Genomic DNA, 19041 nt, shown 5'->3' with positions numbered 1-19041 from the left:
CCTTTTAGATTTCAGAACACGTGGACGTCACATGGGGAATATTTGAAAATGGTTTAATCATCTTGGAGAGAACATATAGTGGCAGATTCAGGGTTTAGCAAATTGGCGGGTAAATTGAAAAGGCTAAAACAAAGGCTTAGGGTGTGGAATAAACAGACTTTTTGTCGTGTTGGTGATATCATACAAGAGTAGAAGGAAAGGTGGAAAAATATGAGAATGTACTATAGACAGAGTACTCAGAATTAGTTGAAGAAGAGTTCCTTGTTTCTAAGGCTGAATTGGAGGTCTGGTATGAAAGGGAAGAAACAAGGCTGGCGTAACAAGCAAAGAAGAAATGGCTAATTGATGGTGACCAAAATTCAAAGTTCTTCCATGCGGTGATTGCGCAAAGAAGGCGTAACTCTTGTGTGAATTCAATGGTGCTTCCTGATGGTTTGGTGTTAGGAAATATGCAGATGGTTCATGATGAGGCTCTGAATTATTTTAAGCAATTCTTAGGGAAGAATAGTTTAGTGCAAAGGCCAAATCTGGACAGTATTATCCAATTGGTGGTTTCTGAGGATTTTATAAGATAGTTGAAGGAAGAACCAACAAAGGAGGAGGTATATGCAGCTATTTCTTCTATTTTTGTGGACAATAGCTCGAGATTGGATGGTTTTGGGTCTTTTTTCTATTTTACCTGCTGGAAGATTATTAAAAATGATGTGATGGAAGTGGTAAATGCATTCTTCAAAGGTGATATGTTGCCTCAGTATTTTTGTTCCTCTTATATAGTTCTTATTCCAAAAGTAAAGGATCCTTAATCTTTTGATAAATTTCATCCGATAAGACTTTGTAACATAATCTATAAAATCTTCTCCAAAATCCTTGTTGGCAAGCTATCGTGAGTGATGGGTGATTTAATTTCTCTAGAGCAAGGTGCATTTGTGAATGGAAGGAGCATTTTTGAAAATATAACGCTTGCTCAAGAGATGACAAAATTATTACATAAATGGGTGAGAGGAGGTAATATGATGCTAAAACTTGACATGAGGAAAGCGTATAATAGAGTGGAGTGGCAAGTGGTAGATCAGATTTTCCATGCTCTTGGTTTTCCAGATTGTTTTTATAAGTTGATTCAGAATTGTATTTCTATTCCATGATTTTTTGTTATGATGCATGACACTTATAGGGGTTTCTTCAAGTCAAAAGGGATTTGAGGCAGGGGGATCCGTTGTCCTCGTATATTTTCATCATCATGGAAGAAGTTCTTTCTAGATTAATTCAAAAGAAGATGACTGAGAAGCGAATTTTTCCGTTTGCGCATCCGACTGGTGCACCTATTATATCGCATTTGATGTACGCTGATGATGTTGTGATTTTTCCTAATGCTGGTAAAAAATCTGTTAGTCAATTAATGGAGGTAATCAAGGAGTATGAAAGCTGGACTAGCCAAAGGGTGAATAAAGATAAATCAACTATTTTTTTTCTCAAAGAAGTTGGGTGCTCACAGGAAAGGAGAAATTCTATAAGAGACTAGTTTTATTGTAGGTAAATTTCCTTTTACGTATCTGGGAAATCCGATTGTGGATGGTAAATTGAAGGGTTATCATTTTGACCCTTCAATTCAAAAAATCAGTAAGAACATTGAGGGTTGGAAAAGTAGACTATTGTTTTAAGGAGGTCGTCTAGTTTTATTGAGATATGTGCTTTCGAGCATGTCACTGTATCTATTAGCTATTTTAAATGCCTTGAAGTTGGTGATATAAAAAGATACAAGGTATGTTTGCCTTTTTTTTTGGGGGGATCTAAGGATGGGAAAGAAAAAAGTGAAATGAAGGGCTTGGAAGAAATTGTGTGTCCCTATGGAGGAGGGGGGCATAGGAGTAAGAGACATTTTTGAAGTGCAACGGTCGTTGTTTATGAAGTTTGGTTGACAATTATTAACACAAAATTCTTTATAGGCCAGATTTTTTAAGGCTAAATATGTTAAAGGAGGACATATTGCTCTTTGTAGGCCACTTGGATCAAAATTTTCTTTTTGAAGGAAAATTCTGCAGTGTATGCTTGAATTGTTAAGTAAATCTAAGTGGAAGGTTAAAGAAGGAGATGTAAAATTGTGATATGATAAGTTTCTGGATTTGGGATCTTTATTTTTAGAATTTCCAGATGGTGCACATTCATATATTAGATTAAAATATTTGGTTATTAATAATGTGTGGGTTGTGGAAAAGTTGCAAAGGATTATAGGTTTTAATAAAGCAGAAGAAGTGTTGAAAAGATTTGGGAAACTTAGAAACTCTTCAGACATCCTGCTATGGCTCTCGGAAAAGAATGGTTGCTTTAATACAAAGTCTGCATGGGATGATATTAGAGTTAGAGCTCCAAAGTTTAATTGGGCAAAGTAGGTTTGAAACAAATGGTTATCGAATAAATTTGCTATCTGTATGTGGAAGGCTGCTTTTGAGTACTCAAGTGTTGATGAAAAGGTGAGAAGGGTGGGGGTATCACTTTCTTCCGCATGTGATTGTTGTGAGATAAGGCAATCAGAAGATGTGGAGCATGTTTTGAATAAGAGAGATCTTTCTGCTGATGTATGAAGGAAGGTTTCGGTGAAGGTAGGTATACCGTTTCTTAGGCATCGAAGCTGGAAAGAAAGAGTCCAAATGTGGTTTAATAGAGCTTCCAGATACTCTTAATTGGGAACATTGATGGGTTTGATTACTTGTTTAGTAGTTTGGAGGTTTTGGAGAAGGAGATGTGTGGCTAGAATGGAGGGGAAATTGGAGAGTAGTATAGATATGTGGCTGTCCATTAAGAATTGGGCGGGGTTTTGAGTGAGAACATGACAATTATGACTCATTTAAATGATGCTGATGTTCGGATTTTGTAGAATCTGGAGGTGCAGATTATGAATAAAAAGAATATGCAAGTTGTGAGATGGCTAAAACTAAGGCAATGGAGGTTGAGACTAAATTTGGATGGGAGCAACTTGGGGAAACCAGGGCCAGCGGGTGGTGGTGGCATCCTTAAAGACTGTACAAGTTCTTTTAATTTTGGTTTTTCAAAATATTTTGGTTCTCATTCTGATAATGAAACTAAATTAAGAGCAGTGTTGGAAGGAATAAAGCTTTGCAAATAATTGGGCCATACCAGTATTGACATTGAATGTGATTCGAACATCGTAGTAAATTAGATAAGATCTAGTAAATGTTCTTTATGGTATTTGTGGGATTTTTGGGAGCAGTTTATTGGTGTATTAGAGGGAGTAGATTTTTCTATAAATCATTTCTATAGAGAAGGGAATAAAGTGGCAGATGCGTTGACTCGACAAGATGCCATAAGGAGGAATAGTTTGTTTACAAATAGTAGTCAACTTCCTAAAGTTATCAAATGTTTATATAGATTGGATAAGATGTGTATTGTGACGACCTGCTTAATTTTCACATTTTTTTAAAATAAATAAATATCGCAAATCTCAGCAGATCATAATCCCACCTGGACCCATGGGTACCAGGGATATATCAGAACATATAGCAGAAGCCTAAGCAGAAGGAAACATGCAATCATATACATCTCATCATAGTATACATCATAATACGAGAGTTACTACAATGACTGTATATATATATACAGAACACTTAACCCAAAAAGATGTCTTAGGGCCATTTCCACAGAATACATCCGACCCTATCAAAATACTTACCCTTCTGGAAGGGTAGATCTATTATACTAGATCAGCGGGACTTTACCCGCTCTCCTATCTGGGGCTCCTGAAAAGTTTATAAAATTTTGGGGTGAGACACCTCTCAGTAAGGGAAATAAACTAATACCAGTGTGTGGCAACCTGAGTATTCCGTGTCGTGCATATACTATACAGAACATATTCAATAACCATTATATATCTGAGAAAACATATATATCATCAAATCATGGCAGAACATACTACATTTTCATAACCATATTTAATCTCATATAATAATAATAATAATAATAATAATAATAATAATAATAATAATAATAATAATAATAATAATAATAATAATAATAATGCAAAAATATTCCTAGTAGGTTAGGTGGCTGTTGTCATGTATTACCTCTACATGATTGGATTGTGTGGTCCGAAGGCGGGACCTGACAATGGTTGGCTGACCACTGCCAAGTCAAAAGTACAGTCTGTAAGTCTGATGGGTCTTTCAGACCTGGTCCATACACTAGGGGCGCTCACACAATTCTTAAAAACCACATCGACCATCCACTCTCACACCACTTCGTATAGTGGAGTTAACACATATATTATGATCATGATGACCATGGACACATAGCAACGGTACCGTGCAAGTAATAGCCTAGACCAAGCCAACCAGGTTATGATATTATATAACATATACTGAAACTGTGATACATGGATATTCCATATCATTAATTATCAAATCAATCATATCATTTTGCATACATATGTATATCATGAAAATCATCGGCCCGTACACCGACAAATCATAGCACAGCTCGTACGCTGGCAAATCATTTCCATAGCTCAGCCCGTACGTCGGCAAACATATCATAGCACAACCCGTATGCTGGCAAATCACATCCATAGCACGGCCTGTACACCGGTAAAATATATCCATAGCACAACCTGTACGCTGGCGAATCACATCTATAGCACGACCCGTACGCCGACAAAATATATCCATAGCTTAGTTCGTACGCTGGCAAATTATACACATAGCACGGCTCGTACGACGAAAAAACATATAAAAATTTCGGCCCGTACGCCAATTTTCTATTATAAAAATCTGTATCATAATCACATTTCCAGAAAACAGTATTTCAAAATAATTTCTACTCATGCCACACTAACAGGTTTTTCACATATTCAATATACCATCATTTTAACAGTATTTTCTCAAATACAAATCATATATATGAACATATTTACTTTCCTGAAATCAAATGTTATATATACATACATTTTCTGAAAAAGAACTACCTTAGTTTATCCCCTTACCTGATTCCTGAAAAGCCCTAAGTAAATCTATCCCACACCCGTTGGGTTCCCAACTCAACACTCTGGAAATGAAAACTCCCAATACTAAAGTTCAGTATTTCTACACGTATAACACTTTCCTCAACTGTCAAAAATCCAAATATTGAGTAGAAAGCCTTACCCTGGATTTGGGATAGTTTCCACCTTAGCCCCACCAACGATCCGCTCCGGCAGACTTAAAGAGAACTTTCCCAGGAGTGTCGTGGTGGCTTCAGATCGTTGATCCGGCGAAGATCCGGCCCAAAATCGAAGAAAGAAGGGGGAAGGGCCGAAGGGTAGGAGAGAGAGAAGCTCTTGCGCAGATAATTTCGTCCAAAAATGAACTTTAGGCCTATTTAAATTGTGGCCTTCGTCGACGAGCCATGTCACCTCGTCGACGAGGTCAATGCAAAATTCGTCGATGAACTCTCCTCTTCATCGATGAAATTCAGAAACCCTAAAATCATCCCCTCGGTATTTCCTCGTCGATGAGCCACGTCACCTTGTTGATGAGCCCAATTATATTTTCGCCGACGAATCCCATCCTCGTCGACGAGCTCTTGTTATACCCTCGTCGACGGTCCCCTGCATTCGTCGACGAGGAGTTGAAAAATTCTTGGGATTTATCCTTTCCAAAATGCAATGTCGTCGACTGTCTCCTTCTGTTTTCGGTTTCCATTTCCCTTTTTTTTTATTATTTAAATACCATTATTTTTTGGGTCGTTACATGTATGACTTATATGAGGTATGTTTAGTTGGTTTCTTTATGACTTATATGAGGTATGTTTAGTTGGTTTCTTTTTGATATTGGAATAGGTTTGTTTTCTTCTTTTGTTTGGTTTGATGCATGAGGTATTTTTTATTTGGTTATTATGTAAGCCCGAAGTGTCGTTTTGTTTCTACGGTATTCCTCCACCATAAGTGAGGGTATTAATAAAATTAAGAAAGGATGTGCTACCCTTTTTACTAAAAACAACAACAACAACAACAACAACAACACACACACACACACACACACACACGTCATTGCTAAAAGTACCAAAGGTGTAAAGACCCGAAAATTTAAAAGGATTAAAATAATTTAAAAAATAAAATAAAATAAAATAATAGATAAATAAATAAAAGGAATGACGTGGGAAAAGAGAAAAAAAATTAAAATTAAAGAAATTAAATTAAATTAAGATAAATTAAATAATTAGTTATTAAATTAAATATTTTTATATTGGATTTAAAAAAAAAAAACTAATAGAAATAAGAGAAATGTATATATGGTTAATATAATATATAAATATATATATGTATATATGTATGTATATATATATATATATATATATATATATATATATATATATATATATAAAGTACTGACAGAAGGATAAGTAAAGAAGAAAGAAGAAGAAGAAAGAAAAGAAGAAGTAGGAGAAGAACAGGCACGCCCCCCCCCCTCTGCAAATTTTCCAGCGTGCCTGCATGTCTGTCTCCGTCTCTCTCCTTCTCTCACAATTACTCGGCGAGTTTGCGACGGATCGGGAAATGGAAGGTGCTGTTGGATTCCTGGTTCCGCTGCCGACATTTCTACTGGAGCAGATTTTTCATGGGAACATTTTAGGTACTGCTCCTGGGGAAAGGTAATTTTTCCCCAATTTCTCAATTTTTGGTTAAATCTACTGTTGAATCGACGATCAGACACCACCACGGGGTCTTAATTGTCGTTGTCGTCATTTTGACGTAGGTAATTTTTCAATTGGGATTTTCTAGACCCTACTCCAAAGTGAGAGTGGGATTTGGAAAATTTGGTAATTTGGCTAAATTTAAGGATATTATTATTTATTTAGGAATTATGGCCCTAGGAAGTATTAAATTAATATTTTATTCAAAAATAATTTATTGGAACTAGGAATTTAATTTCAGGATCCGGGTGAGCACCGCAGGTATTTTTCGGAGTCCCTATTGACTTAGTTCAAGAAACTAGTTAAGGGAAAAAATATATATTAAATCAGAATTTTTATGAATTTAATGAAAAAATAAATTGTGTTATATGTACGTGTATATGTTTCGGTATGGGTAAAATGCCAACTATTTAAATTATATTTCTTTCGAATTTAGGGTTGTTTATTAGATATGTATATGCGAAAATGAACTGATGAAAGTGGAAAAATATTTTCAGGATAATTAAGTAAGAAATGAAAGGTATTTTCAGTATATAAACACTAAATGTTGGTTGACTTATTTTACAGGCAGTGTATGAATTTTATTACTAAATTGTGTGGCATGAGAATCTGTTCAAATTATATGTTAAATGTATGAGATGCAGGCTAAGTAAGTAAAACAATGAGAATAAAATATGATATGGACAATGTTGCCTGTGTATGTTAAATGCAACCATGTAAATGTAAAACAGCTGAAAGAGAGCCATGTTAGCAGATCTAGCACACTTCTGTGTAGACTAACTGATGACAGCTAAAAGAAGCTGTGTTAGCAGATTTAGCACTTTTCTACATAGACTAACTGATGATGGCTAAAGACTAGCTGTAGTACGAAGTAATGAAATGAAATGTTATGCAATGAAATGACGATGAAATGACGATGAAATGACAATGAAATGAAATGACAAAGGTAAATGATGTAAATAGGAAAGAGTCGCTTAAAGTGAAACAAAATGCAACGTTAAGTTATAAACATGAATGAATGTGCATGAATGTATAATGACAGAAAAGAATGATGTATTATGATATTAGAAGTATGTATGTACGTAGAACATATTACGATTGGGCGAGGCGTACCTTTCTCCTAAGGGCTTGCTGAGTAAGGCGAGTGCACTAGTAGCTTCAGATGTGGCAGTAGCTACATAACGTACTAAGGTAGAGGGAACCTACTTGTATGGGTGGGTAGATTTCCCTATCTTTAGAGCCTTTGTCGATAAATTATTGTTGAATGCGTGAGTACGAGATCAATCTAACACTTGAGGGCTTACTGAGTAAGGTGAGTGCCCTAGTATGCTTAAATTGTGACCTTAGCGTTACCTAAGTATCAGAGTAGAGGGGTGCTACTTGTATGGGCGGGTAATGACCCCTATCCTTGGGTAATCTCGTGGATTAAAAATTTGCATGTGTTTGATTAGGATCAGGGAATGAGTTTGAAAATTATGTTAAAGGTTTTCTAATGTTAAATATTATGTTATATATAAACTCATGTTGACCACACACTACTTTAATATATGGTTTCTTCCCTTACTGAGATGTGTCTCACTCGAATATGAATGTATTTTTTTTTTTTCAGGATTTCCTCGAGATCGAGCTTTGAGAGCTTGAGGTTTTTATAGCGTTATTAGGGAATATAAAAAGTAAAGGGTATATTTCTATGTTAATTTTTAGATGTACAAAATTTATGTTTTACGTCTTTATATTCTAAGTCTGTGGAGAAAAGAAAGTTTGTGAACATATTGAATTATTTTGGGAGTTATGTAGATTTATGGAAATGCAGGTGTTGGATGATTTAATATGGATTATAGTTAGAATTAGTAAACTCTGGTATTATGTTATATGGAGATTATGATCATGTTTTTCCGCTGCGTATGTTTTGGAATATGATTTATGAGGATATGATCAGATATAACGCATCGGACCCGGGTTTAAGGGTTCGGGGCGCTACAGATGGTATCAGAGCAATGTCCAGCTGGAAGTGTGATTAATTTCACATCGCCTGGATATGGAAATGTTAGAGTATTAGGTTAGAGATGATTTGTACCAGAATATAGGAAACAGTTAGGATAAGGATGCTAGATGGATAGGTTAGATTAGGTGTTGAGAAGTAGGTATGGTATAGGGAAGTATAGGATTTTATCTTATAGCTTGGAGGCAGAATTCCCTTGGCGGACTTCTGTGATTTTCTGATTCATTCGCAAGTTTTAGAAAACCACGGTAAATCCATCGACGGTGATGTTTCTTAGCCATGAGATGGGTCCTTATATGGAGAACTTGGATGTGCATTGGATTTAAAGTATATAATTGTATTGTTGAGATTATGGTGTGAGATATGGTGAATCGTAGAATTATGGAATGAAAGACCGGGTAACAAATTTCGAGGACGAAATTTTTTTTAAGGAGGGGAGAATGTAAAGACCCGAAAATTTAAAAGGATTAAAATAATTTAAAAAATAAAATAAAATAAAATAACAGATAAATAAATAAAAGGAATGACGTGGGAAAAGAGAAAAAAAAATTAAAATTAAAGAAATTAAATTAAATTAAGATTAATTAAATAATTAAATAATTAGTTATTAAATTAAATATTTTTACATTAGATTTAAAAAAAACTAATAGAAATAAGAGAAATGTATATATGGTTAATATAATATATAAATATATAAATATATATATATAAAGTATTGACAGAAGGATAAGTAAAGAAGAAAGAAGAAGAAGAAAGGAAGGAAGAAGCTGGAGAAGAACTGGCACACCCCCCCCCCCCGCCGCAAATTTTCCTGCGTGCTTGCGCGTCTGTCTCCGTCTCTCTCCTTCTCTCACAATTAGTCGGCGAGTTTGCGACGGATCGGAAAACGGAAGGTACCGTTGGATTCCTGGTTCCCCTGCCGACATTTCTATTGGAGCAGATTTTTCATGGGAACAGTTTAGGTACTGCTCCTGGGGAAAGGTAATTTTTTCCCAATTTGTCAATTTTTGGTTAAATCTGCTGTTGAATCGACGATCAGACACCATCACGGGGTCCTAATCGTCGTTGTCGTCATTTTGACGTAGGTAATTTTTTTAATTGAGATTTTCTAGTCCCTACTCCAAAGTGAGAGTGGGATTTGGGAAATTTGGTAATTTGGCTAAATTTAAGGATATTATTATTTATTTAGGAATTATGGCACTAGGAAGTATTAAATTAATATTTTATTCATGAATAATTTATTGGAACTAGGAATTTAATTTCAGGATCCGGGTGAGCACCGCAGGTATTTTTCGGAGTCCCAGTTAGCGTAGTTCAAGAAACCAGGTAAGGGAAAAAATATATATTAAATCAGAATTTTTATGAATTTAATGAAAAAATAAATTGTGTTATATGTAGGTGTATATGTTTCGATATGGGTAAAATGCCAACTGTTTAAATTATATTTCTTTTGAATTTAGGGTTGTTTATTAGATATGTATATGCGAAAATGAACTGATGAAAGTGGAAAAATATTTTCAGGATAATTAAGTAAGAAATGAAAGGTATTTTTAGCATATAAACACTAAATGTTGGTTGGCTTATTTTACAGACAGTGTATGAATTTTATTGCTAAATTGTGTGGCATGAGAATCTGTGCAAATTATATGTTAAATGTATGCAGGCTAAGTAAGTAAAACAATGAGAATAAAATATGATATGGACAATGTTGCCTGTGTATGTTAAATGCAACCATGTAAATGTAAGATAGTTGAAAGACAGTCATGTTAGCAGATCTAGCACACTTCTGTGTAGACTAACTGATGACAGTTAAAAGAAGCTGTGTTAGCAGATTTAGCACGATTCTACGTATACTAACTGATGATAGCTAAAGACCAGCTGTAGTACAAAGTAATGAAATGAAATGTTATGCAATGAAATGACGATGAAATGACGATGAAATGACAATGAAATGAAATAACAAAGGTAAATGATGTAAATAGGAAATAGTCACTTAAAGTGAAACGAAATGCAACGTTAAGTTATAAACAGGAATGAATGTGCATGAATGTATAATGACAGAAAAAAAATGATGTATTATGATATTAAAAGTATGTATGTACGTAGAATATATTACGATTGGGCGAGGTGTACCTTTCTCCTAAGGGCTTGCTGAGTAAGGCAAGTGCACTAGTAGCTTCAGATGTGGCAGTAGCTACATAATGTACTAGGGCAGAGGGAACCTACTTGTATGGGCGGGTAGATTTCCCTATCCTTATAACCTTTGCCGATAAATTATTGTTGAATGCATGAGTACGAGATCAATCTAACACTTAAGGGCTTACTTAGTAAGGTGAGTGCCCTAGTATGCTTAAATTGTGACCTTAGGGTTACCTAAGTATCAGAGCAGAGGGGTGCTACTTGTATGGGCAGGTAATCACCCCTATCCTTGGGTAATCTCGTGGATTAAAAATTTGCATGTATTTGATTAGGATCAGGGAATGAGTTTGAAAATTATGTTAAGGATTTTCTAATGTTAAATATTATGTTATATATAAACTCATGTTGGCCACACACTACTTTAATATATGGTTTCTTCCCTTACTGAGATGTGTCTCACCCGAATATGAATGTATTTTTTTTTTCCAGGATTTCCTCGAGATCGAGCTTTGAGAGCTTGAGGTTTTTATAGCGTTATTGGGGAATATAAAAAGTAAAGGGTATATTTCTTTGTTAATTTTTAGATGTACAAAATTTATGTTTTACGTCCTTATATTTTAAGTCTGTGGAGAAAAGAAAATTTGTGAACATATTGAATTATTTTATGAAAATGCAGGTGTTGGATGATTTAATATGGATTATAGTTAGAATTAGTAAACTCTGGTATTATGTTATATGGAGATTATGATCATGTTTTTCCGCTGCGTATGTTTTGGAATATGATTTATGAGGATATGATCAGGTATAACGCATCGGACCCGGGTTTAAGGGTTCGGGGCGCTTCAAAAGGCCATTAGGGAGGAGATTGGAAATGCAAAGTTTTGCTTTATCATGGATAAAGCAAACGATGACTCAAAAAGAGAGCAAATGACTCTTGTTTTGCAATATGTTGATATTGATGGCTATGTTCGAGAATGTTTCTTTGATCTTGTCCATGGGTCTAATATTACATCATTGTCCTTAAAGAATGAGATATCATATTTGTGGCCAAGGATATGATAGGACAAGTAATATGCGTGGAGAGTGTGATGGATTACAAGCTTTATTCTCTAATGAGTTTCCTTATGCACACTACATTCATTGTCTTGCTTATTGTCTCTAATTATCATTAGTTGGGTTATCAAGATAAGTTTTATCCATTCATCATTTTTTCACTAAAATGATTCAATAATGGAATGATTCCACTGTGTTACATCGAAACTGAACCATTCTAATAAGTTGTGATCATTATAATCATCTTATAAAAAATTAGCTGAAAGTTAAATAGTAAAGTATGGTTTTAGCTATGCAACCATTTGGGATTATGAGGCTTTTGGGGTCTCAATGTTCTATTCTAATACATAATATACATAATATAGATATATTTTAACTTTCTTGCTAAATCATTAAATACTTATACAAGGTTGTATCTTATGAATTTAAAAATTAAACAATGTCTATTTTCAAAACTTTGATATCCTATATCTAGTGAAAAATTTAAATATCATACATACTTTGTTTTCTATTTTATTTTATTTTGTTTGTTTTTGAAATCCTTATGGTGCATATCATGGGTCTCAATTAGTTGAGGGTAAGTGGTCAAAAAGTTAATAAAGTGTATGAAAATGTTTAAAATAATTAAACATTATGGAGACAAAATTAAATTAACTAAAAAAATGCTTCTATATTTTAATAATAACGCAAAAATATTTATTTCAAAAATAAGTTTAACCACGACTACAAGAATTTATATTTATCCTACATTTGAATTTTGTGGGTTTTTGAATTTGAATATGAAATAGTATAAAATTGTATTGATGTTTAAATCCAAATGAAGTCGAATCTAAGTCTTAAAATCATGTTCTATTATTAACAAAATTTAAAAATTAAAATTTTTTAAAAAAATTATATTACCTAAAAATTGAAAAATAAACTTCTTGTATTAATTTGAAATCTATAAAGAAAATAACAAATTATTTTGCACATTTAAAATTTTTTTCTATTTTTTATATTTTCAATACAAACCTTAAAAAACTAAAAAATAAGCCAAGAAAATTTTATAAGCCTTTGAAAAAATAATAAATGAGAAGTGAAAGATAGTTTCCCTAGCCATGCTAGTCCATAGTAATTCTTAACACATAATTATCAAAATTCGATAGAAACACGCAATTCATTAAATATTAATTTCCATGTAAACTTAATTATAAAACTACAAGAATTATGAAGATAAAGTCTTAAGCAATTTAATGGATCATTTTTTTGAATAAATTTTGATTCTTCTTACAAATTTAACCAAAAAATTTAAAAATTCAAAACACATGCAAACATATTGTTTAATATTTTTATTTCAATTATTTTACAATTAATTTGTCTTCTTATTTCAATTATATTTAATAATGTTGCATAAAAGTAGAAAATTTAACACAAAAAATCAATTTTGAAAATTAAAACATTACAACCAATGACTATAAATTTTGATTCTTCTTATAAATTTTACCACAAAAATTAAAAATTCAAAACATAAACAAACATGTTGTTGTAACAAATTAAAAAAATATATAAAAAAACACAAATGATATAATATAATTCATGCTATCAAACACAAAAATTTCATATGCATTCATCATTTATACATCAAAAATTCAAACATGAAAAAAAGAAGAAGAACCCTAACCTCAATTTGGAGGTTCCACAAGGATGCTTCAAATCACTTAATTGAATTCAGTAATATAACCAAATTCAATATATAAATTACCAATTTCTACTAGAAACTAATACAAATTTCAACTCAAATTTCAGAATCTCACCTCAAATTGCAAATAACAAGAACTATGTTCAAACAAATTGATGTGAGAAAACATACCTCATTCTCGTTCATTATATACTACCTTCTCAACGTTCGGATTGTACTTAATAACAAAATGTCCAGATTGTACAATCCAAACCGAACGTTCACCTACAAGATTTGCTTTATGTCAGGTCGGCGCCCCCCCCCCCTCTCTCGGCTCTCTCCATTCTCGACCTCTTATGCGAATTGCATATTGAGAGGGAGAAAGAAATTATACGCAAGTAAAAAATGTTACTTGGGATAGCATTTTTTAACCGACGCGCATCATTGGATGATGACCACCCCCCCCCCCCCCCCCCCGGGGCGGCGGCCCCCCCCCGGCGCCCAAAATAAAAGATATTGGACCATCCAATATCTTTTATTTAAAAAATACTAGATCATCTAGCATCTTTTATTTAAAAAATGATGGACCCTCATGGTTTTTTAGACACATCAATTTTGGAAGCAAAGTTTGGTTGTTGTCAAATAATTTTAATTAAACTAAATTTAAATTTGAAAAAAGCCCATGATTTCTTCCATCTTCCACTATAAATACGCTGACGCCGGCGACAAAATCTTCAGAAAAGCTTCAGCTGTTCATGCATCACACATCCATCTATCAAAATAAAATTATTTCCACCATATCCAAATTTCCAAATTAATTACTGATCATATTATGGGTATTCTGATCTTTCTGCTGCAGTACTTTGTCCTGTTTCTGGCTCTCTCCCTCCTCTCCGATCACGTCCGCCGCAAAATCCTAAACCACCCACCAGTCCCCTTTTCCTACCTCCCCTTCATCGGCCACCTCTACCTCTTCAACAAACCCCTCCACCGCGCCCTCTCCCAAATCTCCGCCCGCCACGGCCCCCTCGTCCTCCTCCGCTTCGGCTCCCGCCGCGTCCTCTTGGTCTCCTCTCCTTCCGCCGCCCAGGAATGCTTCACCAAGAACGACGTCGTGTTCGCCAACCGCCCCCGCTTCCTCGCCGGCAAACACCTCGGCTACAACTTCTCCACCCTCTCCTGGTCTTCCTACGGCGACCACTGGCGCACCCTCCGCCGCATCTCTTCCCTCGAAATCCTCTCCGCCCACCGCCTCCAGACGCTCTCCGGCATCCGCTCGGACGAGGTCAGATCCCTCATTCGCCGGCTCTTCCGGGAGGGTTATACCCATTCGGCGGCGAACCGGTCGGTTGATATGAAGTCGGCGTTTTTCGAGCTGATGCTGAACGTGTTGATGAGGATGATGGTCGGAAAGCGGTACTGCGGAGAGAGCTCAGTGGACATGGAGGAAGCGAAGCGGTTTAAGCAAATTGTTACGGAGACGTTTCAGTTGATGCGTGCTTCGAACGTGGAGGATTACTTGCCGGCGACGAGGTGGATGGGGTTAGGCAGGACGGAGAAGAAAATGATGGAGTTGCAAAAGAAGAGAGATAAGCTGGTGCAAGATTTGATTGAAGAGCACAGGAGAATGTTGGAGAGTAGTAATGGTGAGGATTATTGGAATTGTGAAGGGGGGAAGAAGACGATGATTGAAGTTCTGCTGACGCTGCAAAAGAAGGATCCCCTTTACTACACAGACTATCTCATCCAAGGCATGCTCATGGTAAGATTTAAATGGCGACAAGTAAATTGCATACAGGATAAGGTTGGCGATGGCTATGGCTGAGTTAATTATATCATACTTACTTCTCCAATCATTGATTGAATAAAAGTTTTTCAGTCCGAAAAAATCAAATGGTTAACTAAAATTCAATTATTTGATTTTAGATCAATATTCAATGGTTAGCCGAGAATTGAATTTAAAATTTTAGAAGACTACAAATTAATATTTTTTCATCATGAACATTTGATATATATTATTAAAATTTAGGCATTCATCTTAAAGTAATATAATTGCTTTTAATTTACATTATTAAGCTTGTACATAATATTATATATATATATATATATATATATAGATAGATAATGTGTATTTTTATATATTTATGATATATTGCTTTGGTTTGAATAATCATGGCTATTGACTATATCGAACTGATCAAAACCAAAATGCTATTGACTATGGAATTCACGTGTTTGGTGGGTGGAGTGTGGGTGGAGTGCATGCAGTGCAGTTACAATTATTTGATGTACCTAGAAAAATTAATTTTAAATAAAAATAAAATATTAAGAGCCCATAATTAAATTATTCACCTAAGCTCCTATATTGTGAAGAGCCGTTCCTGGGTACCATTTCCATGGTATCTAAAGTCTTTCTCTTTTTGGAGTACCACTAAATGAAGAGTGTGGTGTATTTTTTAATGCTAATTATAGCGCCTCATAAATTTTAAACGCATAGAAGATGCATATTATATGTATTTATATATATATATATATATATATTACATACATGGGTATATATACAAGATTTAACATTATTTTACCATATATACAAAAAAATTGTCTAATTTAGTAAAATATATACACATGACGAAATCATGTTAAATCCGGCACATACACCAAATGTATTTGACAATGACCTAAATTAAGGGCTTTTATACAAATAATGGGGTATTGTGAATAGTCTTTCAACAAGTAATTTATTTTAATTTTAGACTTAATGAAGCACATTTCAAACAAAAAAAAAAGAGAGAAGAAAAATAATATGTTCAAAACTCATCCTTCTAAATTATTTTTCTTACTTAATAGTAAATATTATTATTTGTACAAAGTCAATAATGTTGAGTAAATATTTATAACATGACTATTAATTATAAAAAAATTTCTCAATTCTGCGAAAGTTGGGAATGAAAATTGGACTTTATTTCAATTGTTGTAATTAAGACTTAAACTACCATTATTATCTATAGAAAAACAAATTAATAGATAAAGAATTTATTATAAAAATTTTACAAGTAAAATGCACCTTACCTAATGAAGTGCCAATAGTAATAATGATAAACATAATGAAATCACTTGGGTAAGCCTAGCTATTACTCTCAAGCAGTAAACAACTATCTTTAGTTTTGTGTGTGATGGACAAGTGAGATATTAGAGCTTAGATAAATTTGTTATGCATTTGAGCTTCGAAATGAAGAAGATTGAATTGGTAGAATTAATAATTACAAATTTAGAAATCTATCAAATAAATTTTTATTTCATTTCACTTTCAATTCGTTTCATTTTCGTGTACTAAACATAAGATTATACTATTTCATGGAGAAGAGCAACTTATATTATTTCAATATTCAACGGCACATGATACTAATTTTCTTACAAAGTATGAAATAGAAAGAAAATGAATTTTTCTAATCTTGCTAGTTTTCTTCTAATTGTTTGCCATACATTTTACATAAAAGTTGCACATAAATTTATAGAGTATTTTTAGAAAAGAACTTGAAATGGTAGCATTTTTGTTTTATGATTATTATGTTTTCTAACTACAAAGTTACCAAACTGTTGTGCATTTAGAAAGTTAAAAATTTTTCTAGGGGATGTAATTAATTAAAGGTTGTCCATTGAGGGGCTCTTTTTGTTATTGTTAATTTTTAAAATTACTTCTATGATACACACTCTATTATATGGCATTGAATTTTAAAATAAATGGTGGTCAAGGGGACTGGTATGACACTTAAGAGCGTGCTACAGATACTCGAAATGTATGAATGATTTTCTCTTCGTGTTGCCTCCCTTGCCTTGACGAGACAAGAAATCCACCGCCTAACAGAACGATTTTCTTTGTGCGTAGGCTTTTTTAAGTGCAGGAACTGATACGTCTGCTGCTACTATGGAGTGGGCATTGTCCCTTTTGCTGAACAATCCCCACGTTCTTAAGAAGGCACAAGTTGAAATTGACGAGCATGTGGGATTCGGCCGCCTAATTGATGAGTCAGATGTCGATAAACTTCCTTATCTTCGTTGTATTATAAAAGAAACGCAACGAATGTACCCTGCCACACCATTACTGCCGCTGCACGAATCGTCAAAGGAGTGTAAAGTAGGAGATTTTCACATTCCAAGCGGCACTATACTGCTAGTCAATCTATGGGGCATACAAAACAATCCAGAGATTTGGTCAGAGCCCACAAAATTCCACCCAGAGAGGTTCCAAGGGAAAGAAGGAGATCAGGATGGGTTTAAACTCATGCCTTTTGGTTCAGGAAGGAGGAGCTGTCCTGGGCAAGGGTTGGCTATCCGTGTAGTTGGGTTTGCATTAGCGTCACTACTACAGTGTTTTGAGTGGGAGAGAAATGGTGAAGAGATGATAGACATGAGCGAAGGGCCAGGAATGACCATGCCCAAGCTTAATCCCTTGGTAGCGAAATATCGACCACGCAAAGCCATGATGAATGTTCTCTCTCAAATTTAAATCATTCTCGAATTGAAGGTTAAATAAGTTGTTTCAAGGGTAATGTTATTTATTATTGTTTGTAACGTCTTTGTGTGCTTACTTGTAGAATGGTAATAATCACCTAATTAGGAAAATCATCCGAAGAGTTGCAATGAAAAATTGCTCGAGCGAAATGGATTACTTGTCACCTAGGCGACCCAAGAATGTTAGGGAGCCACCCCAATGACAGAGGACAGAAAGGCGAAGATGGTCGCCTAATCACGAGGCTTCTAAAAGTCGCCTAGTCATCAAGCGAAGGTCACCCACTCTCAGGCGACGAGGCGAGCAAGCGTTGGGCAAACATATCAATTGTAATAAACTGGACCTTTAATGTTATGAAATGGTTCATATGTTTTATTAAGTTTTAATGTATGTTTTAGAAATAGTTCTAATTTATGATTAGGTTTTTAATGTTTAGAAATGAACCAAATTTAGGATTATGATTTCAATTTGTAACCTTGGAACTGATGGAGGTTTGGTCTCAAAAAGATATAAATAGGTGCACAACTTATCTTATAAGGAATCTCCAACTCAACTCAACACACATCATGCAATAGTCTAGTGCTAAACAAGCCTTAGTGCCCCTTATCCCTTTATCTCTCTTTATATTTTTCTTTCCCACTTTCTTCTCCCCTTAATCTCTTTCGTCTCTATCTGTCCTTACCACCTTTAATTTAAATATATTCACCTCCCTAGCTACCTTTCTCCCTCCTTCTATGATTTCTAGGACATCTACTATAACGAGGGTTGGCATAATGAGTTCATCCGCAGCCAATCCACCACCTACCATCTAAAACCACACCATCTCTTAAAAAGTGCTTGATTCATAATCAAACATTTTTTTTTTTTTTTTGCACAATCATGTGTAACCCACTATGCTAGTAGTTACTAGAAGTGTAAAATAGAAACACGATGTTGCCAAGGTCTGCCAGACTCACCAATGTTGATTTGGCAATAATTTGACAACAACCTGCTAAAAAAAGT

The 19041-nt window shown here is 34.5% G+C and overlaps 1 protein-coding gene across 1 annotated transcript; it reads left to right on the top strand.

Annotated features, from left to right (window-relative positions):
* The first annotated feature begins 14223 nt into the window (after positions 1-14223).
* Positions 14224-18573, top strand: LOC131161345 (cytochrome P450 81Q32-like). Its single transcript, XM_058117050.1, has 2 exons — positions 14224-15291; positions 17416-18573. Exons 1-2 carry the CDS (start codon positions 14362-14364, stop codon positions 18034-18036), a joined length of 1551 nt encoding a protein of 516 aa, XP_057973033.1. The 5' UTR covers positions 14224-14361; the 3' UTR covers positions 18037-18573.
* Positions 18574-19041: the final 468 nt, after the last annotated feature.

Source organism: Malania oleifera, chromosome 8 (assembly GCF_029873635.1).
Source record: "Malania oleifera isolate guangnan ecotype guangnan chromosome 8, ASM2987363v1, whole genome shotgun sequence".
NCBI classification, from domain to species: domain Eukaryota; kingdom Viridiplantae; phylum Streptophyta; class Magnoliopsida; order Santalales; family Ximeniaceae; genus Malania; species Malania oleifera.
Note: the sequence above shows the minus strand (reverse complement) of the source record. Positions and strands in the feature narration are given on the sequence as shown.

Excerpts from the sequence above, each read along its gene's own strand:
- LOC131161345 (XM_058117050.1), top strand. The coding sequence starts at position 14,362 with ATGGGTATTCTGATCTTTCTGCTGCAGTACTTTGTCCTGTTTCTGGCT. Across the intron at positions 15,292-17,415 it reads TCATCCAAGGCATGCTCATG|GCTTTTTTAAGTGCAGGAAC; the intron begins GTAAGATTTAAA and ends CTTTGTGCGTAG.